The sequence below is a fragment of the Nerophis lumbriciformis genome, linkage group LG04, assembly GCF_033978685.3.
Source record: "Nerophis lumbriciformis linkage group LG04, RoL_Nlum_v2.1, whole genome shotgun sequence".
Taxonomy (NCBI): Eukaryota; Metazoa; Chordata; class Actinopteri; order Syngnathiformes; family Syngnathidae; genus Nerophis; species Nerophis lumbriciformis.
In genome coordinates, this window is record NC_084551.2 from 51,089,599 (window position 1) to 51,110,000 (window position 20,402).

The window sequence follows — 20,402 nt, forward strand, 5'->3', positions numbered from 1 at the left end:
CTCAATGGGGTTCAGATCTGGTGACTGCTCTGGCCACTCCATTACCGATAGAATACCAGCTGCCTGCTTCTTCTCTAAACAGTTCTTGCACAATTTGGAGGTGTGTTTTGGGTCATTGTCCTGTTGTAGGATGAAATTGGCTCCAATCAAGCGCTGTCCACTGGGTATGGCATGGCGTTGCAAAATGGAGTGATAGCCTTCCTTATTCAGAATCCCTTTTACCCTGTACAAATCTCCCACCTTACCAGCACCAAAGCAACCCCAGACCATCACATTACCTCCACCATGCTTAACAGATGGCGTCAGGCATTCTTCCAGCATCTTTTCAGTTGTTCTGCGTCTCACAAACGTTCTTCTTTGTGATCCAAACACCTCAAACTTGGATTCAACACTTTTTTCCAGTCTTCCTCTGTCCAATGTCTGTGTTCTTTTGCCCATCTTAATCTTTTTCTTTTATTGGCCAGTCTCAGATATGGCTTTTTCTTTGCCACTCTGCTATGAAGCCCAGAATCCCGCAGCCGCCTCTTCACTGTTGATGTTGACACTGGTGTTTTGCGGGTACTATTTAATGAAGATGCCAGTTGGGGACCTGTGAGGCGTCTGTTTCTCAAACTAGAGACTCTAATGTACTTATCTTCTTGCTCAGTTGTGCAACGCGGCCTCCCACTTCTTTTTCTACTCTGGTTAGAGTCTGTTTGTGCTGTCCTCTGAAGGGAGTAGTACACACCGTTGTAGGAAATCTTCAATTTCTTAGCAATTTCTCGCATGGAATAGCCTTCATTTCTAAGAACAAGAATAGACTGTCGAGTTTCAGATGAAAGTTCTCTTTTTCTGGCCATTTTGAGCGTTTAATTGACCCTACAAATGTGATGCTCCAGAAACTCAATCTGCTCAAAGGAAGGTCAGTTTTGTAGCTTCTGTAACGAGCTAAACTGTTTTCAGATGTGTGAACACGATTGCACAAAGGTTTTCTAATAATCAATTAGCCTTCTGAGCCAATGAGCAAACACATTGTACCATTAGAACACTGAAGTGATAGTTGCTGGAAATGGGCCTTTATACACCTATGTAGATATTGCACCAAAAACCAGACATTTGCAGCTGGAATAGTCATTTACCACATTAGCAATGTATAGAGTGTATTTCTTTAAAGTTAAGACTAGTTTAAAGTTATCTTCATTGAAAAGTACGGTGCTTTTCCTTCAAAGATAAGGACATTTCAATGTGACCCCAAACTTTTGAACGGTAGTACGTTGCTGGCAAAGATGCATGATTTGTAGTAAATTAGGCTGACCATATTCTGAAATCCCAAAAAGAGGACACATATATGCGTGCCAAGGCGGACAGCACGCCAAGGCCGGGACTAGGTGAAAATTTGCCAATGATACTTGAACTTGCTATATAAATAATATATTTATTTAAATAAAGCATTTTTTCTCCTCTGTTGACAGCAGTGTTGGCGCTAGGAATTTTCAAAACGGGGTCCCATGGACCCCATCAAGTCATAAAAATGGGATCCCAAAATACATTTTTGGGGTCCCACTTTTTTGTAAGCATTTTGAAAACAAATGATTAACGTATGCATTATCCTGTTATATCTCACATTCTATATTGTGTTTTGAAAAAAGGTTGTCATAAACGTTACTTAATTCATTAAAATAAATAATAAAAAAGAAGACACATTTGTATGCATATGTAAATTTATTCAGTTATTCATTCACTTCTTTCCTTCATGGATCTAAACTTTACCGCTGCTGATAGTGTTTTCTATGTTTTTATTTAATAAGTTGTAGGTGTATTTATTTCAGTATAAAAGTGTAAAAACTGTTTTGCAGCGTCCCGGAAGAGTTAGTGCTGCAAGGGGTTCTGGGTATTTGTTCTGTTGTGTTTATGTTGTGGTACGGTGCGGATGTTCTCCCGAAATGTGTTTTTCATTCTTGTTTAGTGTGGGTTCACAGTGTGGCGCATATTTGTAACAGTGTTAAAGTTATTTATACGGCCTCCCTCAGTGTGACCTGTATGGCTATTGACCAAGTATGAGTTGCATTCACTTGTGTGTGTGAAAAGCCGTAGATATTATGTGACTGGGCCGGCGCGCTAAGGCAGTGCCTTTAAGGCACGCCCCCAATATTGTTGTCTGGGTGGAAATCGGGAGACTTTGGGAGAATGGTTGCCCCGGGAGACTTTTGGGAGGGGCACTGAAATTCGTGAGTCTCCCGGGAAAATCAGGACGGTTGGCAAGTACCGGTATGTCAATCAATCCACTCTCTCGCTTTTTCTGTCTCTGCCCCTCCCTCACGAATGCTGCTGCATGCGCACACCTTCACAATTTGTTTTGTTTTTAACCCCTTCTTAACCCTGGACGTACATTGAAAATACACGCAACCCTGACTCAAAATGCCGGACATTTGAGGCATTTAAGAAACCCCGCCCGGACAGCCCCGCAAAAGAGGACATGTCCGGGGAAAAGAGGACGTATGGTCAGTCTAAGTAAATACTTAAGTGAAATTGGATCATTTCCAGCCACACACCGGTTGAAATGTGCTATGGTTGGCAATCACTGTACTAACTTTTAAAGCTAGTACTATTTGCAGACGACACAACAGCGTGATGCACAGGAGAGTGAATACAAATAATCACAGAAAAAAATGAATAAATTAAAAAGATGGTTTGACCTGGTTTGAAATCTCAATAAAACTAAAATAATGCTAATCGGTAACAGTAGAAGAGAAAGTCAAATACAAATAGACGGAGTAGACATTGAAAGGGTGAAATAAATCACATTTTTGGGTGTAATAATAGATTATAAAATGAACTGGAAATCTCATATAAAAAAAAAAAATACAACATAAAGTGACAAGAAATATTTCTATAATGAACAAAGCAAAAATATATTCTGGGCTAAAAATAACTTTATATTCTCTACTGCTCGCTAGTGTTACCATATCTGAGTTATTATGTCGAAATATGGGGAAATAACTACAAAAGCCCACTTTATTCACTGTCTTACAAAAGAGGTCAAGTAGAATAATAATAAATATTGTTGGATATCAAGACCCTACAAACGCTTTATTTATTAAAAATAAATATTGAAATTTAATGACTTTAAAATTATGCGGAAACAACTATTATAACCTGCAACCTAAGAATGTAGAACAGAGAGAGAAATATGTCCTTAAAGAAAAATGTCACTTAAAACATTTGTTTGCACGTACAACACTTAAGAACTTCAGTATGTGCAATTAAATAATGGAATTTATTAAGCAAAGAAGTCAAACAATGTTCTAATGTAATTCAGTTTAGGAAACTGTTCAAACTCAAGGTGTTTGCAAAGTACAAGGAAAAATAATTAAGTAACTTATAATAAGGTAGAGATAGAAGATATTAACCTCATTAACTGTTGTATTTAGAAGTCATAGATGTAAATTGTGTTACAAATTAAGAACAGGAAGTGAACATGTGTTAGTAAATGCTATAAATAAAGTTAAAAGTTAAAGTACCGCTGATAGTCACACACACTAGGTGTGGTGAAATTACCCTCTGCATTTGACCCATCCCCTTGTTCCAACCCCTAGGAGGTGAGGGGAGCAGTGAGCAGCAGCGGTGGCCGCGCTCGGGAATCATTTTGGTGATTTAACCTCCAATTCCAACCCTTGATGCTGAGTGCCAAGCAAGGGAGGCAATGGGTCCCATTTTTATAGTCTTTGGTATTGTTGCGTCTGACCAGCTTTTCCTCCCAGGGAATTTAAGTCACTGGTCAATCCCAAGTTCTTTCGATGACATATATGCTGAGTAAGAAGGACCATCAAGACAGAATAGGAATATTATCAAGTTTTACTGAAGCTTCAGGAGAACAGCCCAGACAAATACATTCATACTGGCTCCTCAAATTGTTCTAACATTCAAACGGAAAAAAAAATACTCCTTGAAAAGGAAAGCAGCCCTCCCCCCCAGAAAGGAATGCCTCTCCCTTCCCCAACACTGATAAGGCAAGAAGGGGGATGTATCTTCTTCTCATTCCAATGTCTAAAACACCAAACAGACCACTGTAGACAAAGAGAAACTGGTACACAGAGTATACAATAGAAAATTACTAGCTAATCCAAACATGAATATAGAAAGAACTCTTAAACATATATGCATTCTCCACAGTATGACTTGAGTTTGAACTCACAACCTACCGATCTCAGGGCGGACACTCTAACCACAGGGCCACTGAACAGGTTAAAGTAACAAATAAGCTTTGCTTCTTCCTACTAGAGGTGTGTTTAAAGAAAAATGTTAAATACGTGACGTATCATGTTGAAGCTTCAAACAAACTTCAATCAACCAACTGTTCCAGTCTATTACCATTCTCTCTGAAACAACAACAGCAACAAACAAAGCAGACAACACTTTCTACTTCTTCTTCTTCTGTGTGTGCCGCAGGTAGTGTTGGAGGACTACCTGCAAAGGGTGAGAAAGGCGGATTTTGACATCTTCCACCCAAGCCTGCAGAAAAGGAACCCCCTTCTTCCCATCCAGCTGTATCTGCGCTCCTGGAAGAAGACCTACTGACCCTTTTCTCGAACAATCTGCAGCGCACGTAGACTTAAAGAAATGGTGGACATTTAGGTAAAGTAACAAGTTATTTTACTTGGTTACTCTTTGTCTTTTTGGATTGCTATCTATAAATCAGTGTTTCCCAACCTTTATTGAGCCCTGGCACATATATGACAATATGTTATTATCACTAGAGCCTATTTGAACTTCAATCTCCTGACTGTTCGGCCAATATGATAACTACCAGACCCGACATTTTAACATTCAAACCTTTTTTTGCTCTTGATTTCAATTAGAGATGGCGCGTTTATTCACCTAAACCACAAAAAGTAGGAGAGTTATTCGAAGCAGGTGATAACTGGAGACAGCCTGTTGTTTCCTATGTTTGAAAAGACTAAAATCTTAAACTCTTAACAGCCCACATCCCGCCCTTATGACCTGAGAGGGACAGGCGGTAGAAAATGGTATGTATGAGGCCTTTTTCCACCTGGGAACTTTTGGTTCCTGGAACCTGTAGTTCCACACACTTCTACATTTCCTGAAACTGGAGGTTCCAGGAACTGTAGAAGTGTGTGGTTTGTGTTTCCACCGCATTTCACAGTTCAGGTAGTTTATACAAATCAGGATGATGACGTATGGATGAGTGGTCCAGTATATCTCTACACTGATACCATGTAAATAAATACAGTATTAGGACATAGTTTTTTTTAACTGAAAAGTAAGTACCGTATTTTTCGGAGTATAAGTCGCTCCGGAGTATAAGTCGCACCGGCCAAAAATGCATAATAAAGAAGGTAAAAACCATATATAAGTCGCACTGGAGTATAAGTCGCATTTTTTGGGGAAATGTATTTGATAAAAGCCAACAGCAAGAATAGACATTTGAAAGGCAATTTAAAATAAATCAAGAATAGTGAACAACAGGCTGAATAAGTGTACGTTATATGAGGCATAAATAACCAACTGGTATGTTAACGTAACATATTATGGTAAGAGTCATTCAAATAACTATAACATATAGAACATGCTATACGTTTACCAAACAATCTGTCACTCCTAATGGCTAAATCCCATGAAATCTTATACGTCTAGTCCAGGGGTCGGCAACCCGCGGCTCAGCTGCATACTTGCCGACCCTCCCGATTTTCCCGGGGGATTTCCGGATTTCAGTGCCTCTCGCAGAAAACTCCCGGGATTAATAACCTCCGATTTTCACCCTTATAATAAAAATAAGGGCATGCCATTATGGTACAGCATTTAACGCCCTCTACAGTATGTATTAACAGCGTGCCAGCCAAGCCTTTTGTTGTATGCATCTTCGGCTTGCACGCGTAAGTGACAGCAAGGCATACTTGGTCAACAGGCACACAGGTTACACTGACGGTGGCCATATAAAACAACTTTAACACTCTTACTAATAATGCGCCACACTTTGAACCAAAACCAAACAAGAATGACAAACACATTCCGATAGAACATCTGCACCTTAACACAACATAAACACAACAGAACAAATACCCAGAATCCCATGCAGCCCTGACTCTTCCGGGCTACATTATACACCCCTGCTACCACCAAACCCCGCCCCCACCCCAACCCTGCTCCCTCACACATCAACCCCTCCCACCCCTCCGTGCGTAGGTTGAGGTGGGCGGGGTTTGGTAGCGGAAGAGTTAGGGCTGCATAGGATTCTGGGTATTTGTTCTGTTGTGTTTATGTTGTGTTAAGGTGCAGATGTACTCCCGAAATGTGTTTGTCATTCTTGTTTGGTGTGGGTTCACAGTGTGACGCATTATTAGTAAGAGTGTTAAAGTTTTTTATACTGCCACCGTCAGTGTAACCTGTGTGGTTGTTGACCAAGTATGCCTTGCTGTCACTTATGTGAGCAAGCAGAAGCCCCATACTACGTGTGGCTGGGCTGGCACGCTGGTTGTAGTGGGCGCTAAATGCTGTACCATCACAGTACGTTCAAGAGAAAAGTTGCACTGAAATTTGTAGTCTATCGGAATAATCGGGAGAGTTGACAAGTATGATACTGTCAAGCGCCATTCACAACATTTAATTTTCATATTAAGGTGTGGGCCGCGCGTCTGAAACCCTTGATTTATACATAGCACAAAGCAAGAAAAAAAACTTTGTATGCAGTGTTATTTCATCTTAAATTTCAAAAGATTTTTGTGGCTTTCTTTAATTTGTGAAACTGGTCAAAATGGCTCTTTGAGTGGTAAAGGTTGCCGACCCCTGGTCTAGTCTCTTACGTGAATGAGCTAAATAATATTATTTGATATTTTACGGTAATGTGTTAATAATTTCACACATAAGTCGCTCCTGAGTATAAGTCACACCCCCGGCCAAACTATGAAAAAAACTGCGACTTATAGTCCGAAAAATACGGTACATTAAATACAAAGCAATAATATACAAAACAAAATTATTTAACAAATAAAGTATGCCGAAGTGTTCATGAAAAGTCAGGCTTTTGTCTGCAATGTCCATTGATTGATTGATTGATTGATTGCAACTTTTATTAGTACATTGCACAGTACAGTACATATTCCGTACTATTGACCACTAAATGGTAACACCCGAATAAGTTTTTCAACTTGTTTAAAGGGGAACATTATCACCAGACCTATGTAAGCGTCAATATACACCTTGATGTTGCAGAAAAAAGACCATATATTTTTTTAACCGATTTCCGAACTCTAAATGGGTGAATTTTGGCGAATTAAACGCCTTTCTAATATTCGCTCTCGGAGCGATGATGTCACAACGTGACGTCACATCGGGAAGCAATCCGCCATTTTCTCAAACACCGAGTCAAATCAGCTCTGTTATTTTCCGTTTTTTCGACTGTTATCCGTACCTTGGAGACATCATGCCTCGTCGGTGTGTTGTCGGAGGGTGTAACAACACGAACAGGGACGGATTCAAGTTGCACCAGTGGCCCAAAGATGCGAAAGTGGCAAGAAATTGGACGTTTGTTCCGCACACTTTACCGACGAAAGCTATGCTACGACAGAGATGGCAAGAATGTGTGGATATCCTGCGACACTCAAAGCAGATGCATTTCCAACGATAAAGTCAAAGAAATCTGCCGCCAGACCCCCATTGAATCTGCCGGAGTGTGTGAGCAATTCAGGGACAAAGGACCTCGGTAGCACGGCAAGCAATGGCGGCAGTTTGTTCCCGCAGACGAGCGAGCTAAACCCCCTGGATGTCTTGGCAAGAGAAGAATATCGACCCTAGCTTCCCTGGCCTGCTGACATCAACTCCAAAACTGGACTGATCAGCTTTCAGGAAAAGAGCGCGGATGAGGGTATGTCTACAGAATATATTAATTGATGAAAATTGGGCTGTCTGTACTCTCAAAGTGCATGTTGTTGCCAAATGTATTTCATATGCTGTAAACCTAGTTCATAGTTGTTAGTTTCCTTTAATGCCAAACAAACACATACCAATCGTTGGTTAGAAGGCGATCGCCAAATTCGTCCTCTCTTTCTCCCGTGTCGCTGGCTGTCGTGTCGTTTTCGTCGGTTTCGCTTGCATACGGTTCAAACAGATATGGCTCAATAGCTTCAGTTTCTTCTTCAATTTCGTTTTCGCTACCTGCCTCCACACTACAACCATCCGTTTCAATACATGCGTAATCTGTTGAATCGCTTAAGCCGCTGAAATCCGAGTCTGAATCCGAGCTAATGTCGCTATAGCTTGCTGTTCTTTCCGCCATGTTTGTTTGTGTTGGTTTCACTATGTGACGTCACAGGAAAATGGACGGGTGTATATAACGATGGTTAAAATCAGGCACTTTGAAGCTTTTTTAGGGATATTGCGTGATGGGTAAAATTTTGAAAAAAACTTCGAAAAATATAATAAACCACTGGGAACTGATTTTTAATGGTTTTAACCATTCTGAAATTGTGATAATGTTCCCCTTTAAGTCGGGGTCCACGTAAATAAATTCATGGTAAAACAACAGTCAGAAAGTTGTCCTGTCTGTAAATAACACATTCATCAGGGTCGGGCAATTTCTTATGGTCCATTTTAGTTGTCAATAACAAAATATAAATAATAAATGCCAGTGTTTATCTCACGCAGACGACTTGTTCGCATTAGCATTCTGTTCACTCAAGTTGAGGCTAATTAATACTCTCTTGTAATCAAGTAAATAGTGAATATTAGATGTATTTTACCTTCCACTCTTGCTTCATTCAACATTTCTCCAACAAAGTCTCAGAGTAGTAAGCAGCTTAGGCATACTTGCCAACCTTGAGACCTCCGATTTCGGGAGGTGGGGGTGGGCGTTGTCGGGGTGGGACGGGGGCGTGGTTGGGGGCGTGGCTAAAAGGGGAGGGGTATATTTACAGCTAGGATTCACCAAGTCAAGTATTTCATATATATATATATATATATATATATATATATATATATATATATATATATATATGTCTTAATAAGGTTATCCAAAAAATAGTGCTCGATACCGTAGTAGAGCGCAATATATGTATGTGTGGGAAAAAAATCACAAGACTATTTCATCTCTACAGGCCTGTTTCATGGGGGGGGGTTCCCTCAATCATCAGGAGATTTTAATGGGAGCATTCACATACCATGGATTATATAGGGCACAGAGTGGGTGGGTACAGGCTTCTTTCAGGAACCAAAACCTGCGGAATACCACAGAACTCAGCAAACACATTTGGGACCTCAAAGACAATAATGTTGAATATTCAATAACATGGCAAATTCTTGCATCCAGCACACCTTACAATAGTGGTAATAAAAGATGCAACCTATGCTTGAAAGAAAAACTGTTTATTATTTACCGTCCAGACCTGTCATCCCTCAACAAGCGCAGCGAAATTGTAACAGCATGCCGCCACAGACGGAAACACCTCCTAGGTAACACATGAGCCAATCACCACGCCCCTACACCAGCCTGTACCCACCCACTCTGTGCCCTATATAATCCATGGTATGTGAATGCTCCCATTAAAATCTCCTGATGATTGAGGGAACCCCCCCTCATGAAACAGGCCTGTAGAGATGAAATAGTCTTGTGATTTTTTTCCCACACATACATATATATATATATATATATATATATATATATATATATATATATATATAAGAAATACTTGACGTTCAGCTAATTCTAGATGTATATATATATATATATATTTATTTTATTATATATATATTTTATTATATATATATATATATATATATATAAAAATACTTGAATTTCAGTGTTCATTTATTTACACATATACACACACATAACACTCATCTACTCATTGTTGAGTTAAGGGTTGAATTGTCCATCCTATTCTCTGTCACTATTTTTCGAACCATGCTGAACACCTTCTCTGATGCATTGCTGTGTGGCACGCACAAAAGTGCTTTCATCAAATGCACTAGATGGCAGTATTGTCCTGTTTAAGAGTGTCACAACATTGCTGTTTACGGCAGACGAACTGCTTTACGGTATACAAAAAAGTGACTGCTGCTGTTGTGTGTTGTTGCCGCACTGGGAGGACGTTAATGAAACTGCCTAAGAATAAACCCACATAAGAAACCAAGAACTCGCCCTCCATCATTCTACAGTTATAACGTCATTGGGCAGGTATGCTTTTTTATATTAGGGAGGACCTGAGTCCGCCTGAATTTCGGGAGATTTTCCGGACAAAATTTGTCCCGGGAGGTTTTCGGGAGAGGCGCTGAATTTCGGGAGTCTCCCGGAAAATCCGGGAGGGTTGGCAAGTATGAGCTTAGGTCATTTTTTATTTTGATTAGTGTTCTTCAGCCCAAAGACACACAAGTCAAAAGTTCCTTTCCTCTCTTCATTGTAAAGTTTGCTGTGATAGAAATACACAAAATATGGGAAAGAAACAAGTCGTCCAGCATTCTGTAAATGGCGGTCCTGTGTTCGAAAAATACGTTTAAGAAACGCCCCCAACTGTGTCCAACCAGCAGAGCCCACTGCCGCTAAGGTTCCAGGAACCTCCCGAAAGTCCCACTTAGCTGGCAGGAACTCCGAAAAGTTCCTGAAGAACTTAATCTACCCGGGTAGTTTTTGGTGGAAACACAGGGGGAACTTTATTGACCCGGGTAAATGGGAAGGTTCCTGTAAAAGATTCTGCAGTGGAAAAGGGCCTATTGTGATGGGATATATTTTAATCCAAATATAATATCTGCAAACGCTGAAGGAGATATGAACTACACACACAGGCCAGTAAGATTACTCACCTGAAGACCGTGCCACATATACCATGACATATATGGTAAATACCTTAACATAACCATTACCAGAAGTCTCGGTTGGGTTATACATTAGTTGAGTCTGACAAACAACTGTTCTGCTTAAAGAAACTGCGTATTTAAGTTTGTTGTGAACCACTTCTGTGTCTTTGATGCTGTTGTCTGTGTGTCGGGCTGGACTGATCTGGGCCCGTAATATATATAAAATTCATTGGAAAAGTTCCCCTAGGTGGTAGTCTGTTCAGTGTCACGTGTCCAAATATCGGGGTTGTGGCGCAGATGGTAGAGGGTTCCAGGTTCCAGGTTCGATTCCAGCTTCCGCCATCCTAGTCACGACCATTGTGACCTTGGGCAAAACACTTTCCACTACAGATGTCCGATAATGGCTTTTTTTCCGATATCCGATATTCCGATATTGTCCAACTCTTAATTACCGATACCAATATATACAGTCATGGAATTAACACATTATTATGCCTAGTTTTGTTGTGATGCCCCGCTGGATGCATTAAACAATGTAACAAGGTTTTCCAAAATAAATCAACTCAAGTTATGGAAAAAAATTGCCAACATGGCACTGCCATATTTATTGTTGAAGTCACAAAGTGCATTATTTTTTTTAACATACCTCAAAGCAGCAGCTTGGAATTTGGGACATGCTCTCCCTGAGAGAGCATGAGGAGGTTGAGGTGGGCGGGGTTGAGTTGGAGGGGAGTGTATATTGTAGGTCCCAGAAGAATTAGTGCTGCTTATGTTGTTGGGTTCGGATCCACGTCTAATAATGCGCCACACTGTGAACTCACACCAAACAAGAATGACAAACACATTTCGGCAGAACATCTGCACCGTAACACAACATAAACACAACAGAACAAATACCCAGAATCCCATGCAGCCCTAACTCTTCCGGGCTACATATTACTCCCCGCTACCAAACCCCGCCCACCTCAACCGACGCACAGGGGTGTATAATGTAGCCCGGAAGAGTCAGGGCTGCATGGGATTCTGGGTATTTGTTCTGTTGTGTTAAGGTGCAGATGTTCTGCCGAAATGTGTTTGTCATTCTTGTTTGGTTTTGGTTCAAAGTGTGGCGCATTATTAGTGAGAGTGTTAAAGTTGTTTTATAAGGCCACCGTCAGTGTAACCTGTGTGGCTGTTAAGCAAGTATGCCTGTGCAAGCAGAAGATGCATATAACAAGAGGCTGAGCTGACACGCTGTTTATACAGATTGTAGAGGGCGCTAGATGCTGTACCATCATGGCGCGCCCTTATTATTATTATTGTAAGGGTGAAAATCGGAGAATATTAATCCCGGGAGTTTTCTGCGAGAGGCACTGAAATCCGGAAGTTTCCCGGGAAAATCGGGGGGGGGGGGGGGTCGGCAAGTATGCAGCTGAGCCGCATCAGAGTGATCAAAGAGCCGCATGCGGCTCCGGAGCCGCGGGTTGCCGACCCCTGGGCTAAGGAATATCTACTTCAGCAATTTTGACTAAAATCGCTGACGAACTAAAACGGGTTTGTCCATTTTTGGCAGGGAATGCGCATTATTTCTTGACACGTGTCAAAAACTGTGAAACCGCTGTCGGTGTAGTGCAGCACAGTTGTACACCGTGAGCATATCATAGATGTAAAACATAGTTTTCCCTGTTTGCATTCCATTAATCAGCTTTCAAGAAAAAGAAACGCATTTGCAGATAAGCAAACATCAAAAGGGAAAGGAACTCCAGTACATTGTGGCCATGCTTTCCTTACATAACGTCACCCTGCTGTTATCGTAACTCTGCACGTGTTGCCGTGCACGCTGCATATTTCATGAAGTTAATCTTTTATGACGCAAAAAAACATAAGTATGGCATAGGAAAGGTGCCCTGTGTTGAAGGCAAGCTGCTTTCTTTCTCAGTGTGCGTGTTTGCAGAGACCTTTTCCCCCCAGAAGATGCCGCGTCTTCTCATCGAAATGGAAGTGTTTGTACACAAAAGCACGCACAGACAACGATCGAAACGGGCTCCAGAGTGACTGCGGATTGCTCTTTAGTTCTAAAAGAATCGTTTTTGCCTTGAACTTTCGCTCTGTTTAATTAACGGTAGCGGCAGACACAGCAGCTGTGTACGGCACAACGCTCCGATGGCGCCGCGTTTACGCTCCGACACATATTGACTAATTAGGACGGTAAAGGAAGAGGTACACAGACTGCAGGAAGGAAATCCCACGGTTGCTCACATGTCAATATTTTCAACAGCTGTCTTAAAATAAAAGTAAGAAACACTTTTCATTCCAAATAAATTGGTATTAATTATATATGTCCAATAATGGCTTTTTTGCCGATATTCCGATATTGTCCAACTCTTAATTACCGATTCCGATATCAACCGATACCGATATATACAGTGGTGGAATTAACACATTATTATGCCTAATTTTGTTGTGATGCCCCGCTGGATGCATTAAACAATGTAACAAGGTTTTCCAAAATAAATCAACTCAAGTTATGGGAAAAAATGCCAACATGGCACTGCCATATTTATTATTGAAGTCACAAAGTGCATTATTTTTTTTAACATGCCTCAAAACAGCAGCTTGGAATTTGGGACATGCTCTTCCCGAGAGAGCATGAGGAGGTTGAGGTGCGGGGGGTGTATATTGTAGCGTCCCAGAAGAGTTAGTGCTGCAAGGGGTTCTGGGTATTTGTTCTGTTGTGTTTATGTTGTGTTACAGTGCAGATGTTCTCCCGAAATGTGTTTGTCATTCTTGTTTGGTGTGCGTTCACAGTGTGGCGCATATTTGTAACAGTGTTAAAGTTGTTTATACGGCCACCCTCAGTGTGACCTGTATGGATGTTGACCAAGTATGAATTGCATTCACTTGTGTGTGTGACAAGCCGTAGATATTATGTGTTTGATTTCCAGGAATTCCGTAATACCATTTCTCAATTCAACACGTTACTACTTCAACATTTCTCGACCGATTTGAAAAATTCCAACACCGACTATTTCAACTCATTCAGATCGTTCAAGTTTTCTACCGTTTTCAAAAAATTCCCGCTTTTCCCAAAATTCCCATTGAAATCAATGGGACATTCTTCAAAGTTCCACAACTCCCACATTTTTCATCTGATTCAAACGGTTCCAACACCAAACTATTCAGCCTGTTTGGGAATTGTGTGCTCTACTTCAACAATTCTAAAAAAAATTCCAGGATTTTACAGAGTTCTTGGTTTTCCAAAGCCCTATTTCCACCCTTTTTTCTGGCGACTACTACTCCCACATTTTCAACCCACATCAACCGTTCCACCGTCAAAACATTCCTTTTAATCAGGACAAAAAGTAAAGTTGTTTTTTTAACCGGAAAAATTCCCGGTTTTCCCGAAATTCCAGGAATTCCGTAATACCATTTCTCAATTCAATTCATCTTACTACTTCAACATTTTTCGACCGATTTGAAAAAATCAACACCAACTATTTCAACTCATTCAGATCATTCAAGTTTTCTACCATTTTCCCCAAAATTCCCGCTTTTCCCGAAATTCCTAAATATTTTGGAAATTCCCATTGAAATCAATGGGACATTCTTCAAAGTTCCACAACTCTCACATTTTTCATCTAATTCAAACGGTTCCAACTCCAAAAATATTCAGCCTGTTTGGGAATTGTGTGCTCTACTTCAACAATTTTTTTAAAAATTCCAGGATTTTACATAGTTCTTGGTTTTCCAAAGCCCTATTTCCACCCTTTTTTCTGGCGACTACTCCTCCCACATTTTCAACCCACTTCAACCGTTCCACCGTCAAAACATTCCTCTTAATCAGGACAAAAGGTGAAGTTGCTTTTTTAACCGGAAAAATTCCCGGTTTTCCCGAAATTCCAGGAATTCCGTAATACCATTTCTCAATGCAATTCATGTTACTACTTCAACATTTTTCGACCGATTTGAAAAAATCAACACCAACTATTTCAACTCATTCAGATCATTCAAGTTTTCTACCATTTTCCCAAAAATTCCCGCTTTTCCCGAAATTCCTAAATATTTTGGAAATTCCCATTGAAATCAATGGGACATTCTTCAAAGTTCCACAACTCCCACATTTTTCATCTGATTCAAACGGTTCCAACACCAAACTATTCAGCCTGTTTGGGAATTGTGTGCTCTACTTCAACAATTCTAAAAAAAATTCCAGGATTTTACAGAGTTCTTGGTTTTCCAAAGCCCTATTTCCACCCTTTTTTCTGGCGACTACTCCTCCCACATTTTCAACCCACTTCAACCGTTCCACCGTCAAAACATTCCTCTTAATCAGGACAAAAGGTGAAGTTGTTTTTTTAACCGTAAAAATTCCCGGTTTTCCCGAAATTCCAGGAATTCCGTAATACCATTTCTCAATTCAATTCATGTTACTACTTCAACATTTTTCGACCGATTTGAAAAAATCAACACCAACTATTTCAACTCATTCAGATCATTCAAGTTTTCTACCATTTTCCCCAAAATTCCCGCTTTTCCCGAAATTCCTAAATATTTTGGAAATTCCCATTGAAATCAATGGGACATTCTTCAAAGTTCCACAACTCCCACATTTTTCATTTGATTCAAACGGTTCCAACACCAAACTATTCAGCCTGTTTGGGAATTGTGTGCTCTACTTCAACAATTCTAAAAAAAATTCCAGGATTTTACAGAATTCTTGGTTTTCCAAAGCCCTATTTCCACCCTTTTTTCTGGCGACTACTACTCCCACATTTTCAACCCACATCAACCGTTCCACCGTCAAAACATTCCTCTTAATCAGGACAAAAAGTGAAGATGTTTTTTTAACCGGAAAAATTCCCGGTTTTCCCGAAATTCCAGGAATTCCGTAATACCATTTCTCAATTCAATTCATGTTACTACTTCAACATTTCTAGACCGATTTGAAAAAAATCAACACCCACTATTTCAACTCATTCAGATCATTCAAGTTTTCTACCATTTTCCCCAAAAGTCCCGCTTTTCCCGAAATTCCTAAATATTTTGGAAATTCCCATTGAAATCAATGGGACATTCTTCAAAGTTCCACAACTCCCACATTTTTCATCTAATTCAAACGGTTCCAACTCCAAAAATATTCAGCCTGTTTGGGAATTGTGTGCTCTTTTCTAAAAAAAAATTCCAGGATTTTCCAAAATTCTTGGTTTTCCAAAGCCCTATTTCCACCCTTTTTTCTGGCGACTACTCCTCCCACATTTTTCAACCCACTTCAACCGTTCTACCATCAAAACATTCCTCTTAATCAGGACAAAAAGTGAAGTTGTTTTTTAACTGGAAACATTCCCCGTTTTCCCAAAATTCCAGGAATTCCGTAATACCATTTCTCAATTCAACATGTTACTACTTCAACATTTCTAGACCGATTTGAAAAAATCAACACCAACTATTTCAACTCATTCAGATTATTCAAGTTTTCTCCCATTTTCCCAAAAAATTCCCCCTTTTCCAGAAATTCCTAAATTTTTTGGCAATTCCCATTGAATTCAATAGGACATTCTTCAAAGTTCCACAACTCCCACATTTTTCATCTAATTCAAACGGTTCAAAATCCAAAATATTCAGCCTGTTTGGGAATTGTGTGCTCTACTTCAACAATTCTAAAAAAAATTCCAAGATTTCAGTTCAACTTCAGCATTGGAGCATTCACCCACAATTCCTTCAGGAATTGCCTCATCTAGTTATACATTCATATTTCAATATATCAATTGAATTGACTAAACATTTTATTTAAACGTTGACACAAAAACAACATGAAAAATGAGGCTCCTAAAGTGGCTGAAAAATATTAATGGAAGATTAAGAACGAGAAAAGCATTTGCAGACCACCAATAGTTAAAAAAATCCTGAATCCAGACAGAATAAAATATAAAATCTAATCATTCTTCCTTATCCCATTTCTGACATTTCATGAATGTTAGATGAAAATCTGCCTTTAACTCTTTGAGCTATCTATAGCAAAATGAAAGAAATGGAGTGAACCCTCTTGTCAGTCATCCACTATTTTTATCTCTAGCACACACACCTACACACACACACACACACACACACACACACACACACACACACACACACACACACACACACACACACACACACACACACACACACACACACACACACACACACACACACACACACACACACACACACACACATACAGAAGCGTGCACGAAAGGTAACGTAGTAGAAATGATCCGGATCAACCCTAAAATCAGTTGTTCCTCATCCCATTTTTGGACATTTCCTAAAAGTTTCATGAAAATCCGCCCACAGCTTTTTGACTTTTGTTGCTAACTAACTAACAATAGCTACCATTACATAGGTTCAGAGGTTTCTACAAACATTTTCTAAAATATTTTGTTTATGAACAAAACTACATTGAATGAACAGTTTGAACTATTACTGTTAATCCAATTTACAAAACCCCAAACCAGTGAAGTTGGCACATTGTGTAAATCGTAAATGAATACAGAATACAATGATTTGCAAATCATTTTCAACTTATATTCAATTGAATAGACTGCAAAGACAAGATACTTAATGTTCCAACTGAGAAACACAAATATAATAATAATCATTAACTTAGAATTTAATGGCAGCAACACATTGCAGAAAAGTTGGCAAAGGAGCATTTTTACCACTGTGTTACATGGCCTTTCCTTTTAACAACACTCAGTAAACGTTTGGGAACTGAGGAGACACATTTTTGAAGCTTTTGATGTACAGCTTAAGTTGTTCTACAGTCCGGGGGTCTCCGTTGTGCTATTTTAGGCTTCATATTGCGCCACACATTTTCAATGGGAGACAGGTCTGGACTACAGGCAGGCCAGTCTAGTACCCACACTATTTTACTATGAAGCCATGTTGATGTAACACAAGGCTTGGCATTGTCTTGCTGAAATAAGCAGGGGCGTCCATGGTAACGTTGCTTCAAAACCTGTATGTACCTTTCAGCATTAATGGTGCCTTCACAGATGTGTAAGTTACCCATGCCTTGGGCACTAATACACCCCCATACCATCACAGATGCTGGCTTTTCAACTTTGTGCCTATAACAATCCGGATGTTTCTTTTCCTCTTTGTTCTTGGAGGACACGACGTGCACAGTTTCCAAAAACAATTACAAATGTGGACTCGTCAGACCACAGAACACTTTTCCACTTTGTATCAGTCCATCTTAGATGAGCTCAGGCCCAGCGAAGCCGACGGCGTTTCTGGGTGTTGTTGATGAACGGTTTTCGCCTTGCATAGGAGAGTTTTAACTTGCACTTACAGATGTAGCGACCAACTGTAGTTACTGGCAGTGGTTTTCCGAAGTGTTCCTGAGTCCATGTGGTGATATCGTTTACACACTGATGTCGCTTGTTGATGCAGTACAGCCTGAGGGATCCAAGGTCCGTAATATCGCTTACGTGCAGTGATTTCTCCAGATTCTCTGAATCTTTTGATGATATTATGGACCGTAGATGGTGAAATCCCTAAATTCCTTTCAATAGCTGGTTGAGAAATGTTGTTCTTAAACAAGTTGCTCAAACATTTGTTGACAAAGTGGTGACCCTCGCCCCATTCTTGTTTGTGAATGACTGAGCATTTCACGGAAGCTGCTTTTATACCCAATCATGGCACCCACCTGTTCCCAATTAGCCTGTTCACCTGTGGGATGTTCCAAATAAGTGTTTGATGAGCATGCCTCAACTTTATCAGTCTTTTTTGCCCCTTGTGCAAGCTTTTTTGAAACATGTTGCAGGTATCAAATTCCAAATGAGCTAATATTTGCAAAAAATAACAAAGTTTTCCAGTTGGAACATTAAATATCTTCTCTTTGCAGTCTATTTAATTGAATATAAGTTGAAAAAGATTAGCAAATCATTGTATTCTGTTTTTATTTACCATTTACACAAGGTGCCAACTTCACTGGTTTTGGGGTTTGTAAAATAAGTCTTTTAAATACTGCCGTTTCATCTGAATTTGCTTTAGCAATGAAAAAGTAGTTCGTTTTAACTCCCAGTCTCACGGTGCCGTGTGCCACACCTTGTCAGCAGCAATGTTGACAACACTTGCAGACGTTTTGTCATTTCACCTCTCTGTGCCAAGGTAAACTTACCATCCATGCCCGTGGCAAATGAGATCCGCTCGGAGGCTTAAAGTAGCTTTCAAAGACTTTAATGAGTCCTTCAGAAACGCTCACCTGATTGAGTCCGAGGGGTTTGTCAGGGGTCAAGGCAGCGGTGTCGAGCACGTCAGCGTAATTGCTGAGAAAAGCCGTAGTCGCCCTTGACGCTGCAGCTTCTGGCTTCGCGCCCTTGTTTTGACTCGCCACCTTGCAGACCACCGCGGCCTCGCCGGTTCAACAGTTCATTTGGGTTTTTCTTCCTCGTCACGCCGCTGGGCAGGAACATGAGGTCACAACATGGAACACCTCAAGTATGATGGTGGTGGGGGCAGCCAGGTCATTGCGTTTATTAGCACTAGACCAGTGGTTCTTAACCTTGTTGGAGGTACCGAACCCCACCAGTTTCATATGCGCATTCACAGAACCCTTCTTTAGTGAAAAATAAAATGTTTTTTTTTTCAAATTCAAGACACAATTGTAAGTTTTTGGTAACACTTTAGTATGGGGAACATATTCTAAGTAACAAAGACTCAATTTAGAGTTTTTTGGACACTCGGGAAACATATATATATTACGGACCGTAGATGGTGAAATCCCTAAATTCCTTGCAATAGCTGGTTGAGAAAGGTTTTTCTTAAAGTGTTCAACAATTTGCTCACGCATTTGTTGGCAAAGTGGTGACCCTCGCCCCATCCTTGTTTGTGAATGACTGAACATTTCATGGAATCTACTTTTATACCCAATCATGGCACCCACCTGTTCCCAATTTGCCTATTCACCTGTGGTATGTTCTAAATAAGTGTTTGATGAGCATTCCTCAACTTTATCAGTATTTATTGCCACCTTTCCCAACTTCTTTGTCACGTGTTGCTGGCATCAAATTCTAAAGTTAATGATTATATGATGTTGTCTTTGTAGCATATTCAACTGAATATGGGTTGAAAAGGATTTGTATTCCGTTTATATTTATATCTAACACAATTTCCCAACTCATATGGAAACGGGGTTTGTAAGTAACAAAGACTTAATATAGAGTTTTTTGGACACTATGGGAACATATTCTTAGTAACAAAGACTTAATTTAGAGTTTTTTGGACACTAGGGGAACATATTCTAAGTAACAAAGACTTAATTTAGACTTTTTTGGACACTAGGGGAACATATTCTAAGTAACAAAGACTTAATTTAGAGTTTTTTGGACACTAGGGGAACATATTCTTAGTAACAAAGACTTAATTTAGAGTTTTTTGGACACTAGGGGAACATATTCTTAGTAACAAATACTTAATTTAGAGTTTTTTGGACACTAGGGGAACATATTCTTCGTAACAAAGACTTAATTTAGAGTTTTTTGGACACTAGGGGAACATATTCTTAGTAACAAATACTTAATTTAGAGTTTTTTGGACACTAGGGGAACATATTGTAAGTAACAAAGATTTAATTTAGAGTTTTTTGGACACTA

The 20,402-nt window shown here is 39.9% G+C and overlaps 2 protein-coding genes across 2 annotated transcripts in view; both read left to right on the top strand.

The window, feature by feature from the left end:
* Window positions 1–4,688, top strand: part of ndufaf6 (NADH:ubiquinone oxidoreductase complex assembly factor 6) — a 55,221-nt gene extending 50,533 nt beyond the window's left edge. Inside the window, exon 9 of the mRNA XM_061956812.1 lies at window positions 4,429–4,688. Coding sequence (XP_061812796.1) covers window positions 4,429–4,557 — 129 coding nt within the window. The 3' untranslated portion in view covers window positions 4,558–4,688. The remainder of the gene's footprint in view (window positions 1–4,428) is intronic.
* plekhf2 (pleckstrin homology domain containing, family F (with FYVE domain) member 2) overlaps window positions 4,490–20,402 on the top strand; it is a 115,829-nt gene continuing 99,916 nt past the window's right edge. The window contains exon 1 of the mRNA XM_061956830.2: window positions 4,490–4,614. The gene's annotated coding sequence lies outside the window, so the exon portion shown is untranslated. The remainder of the gene's footprint in view (window positions 4,615–20,402) is intronic.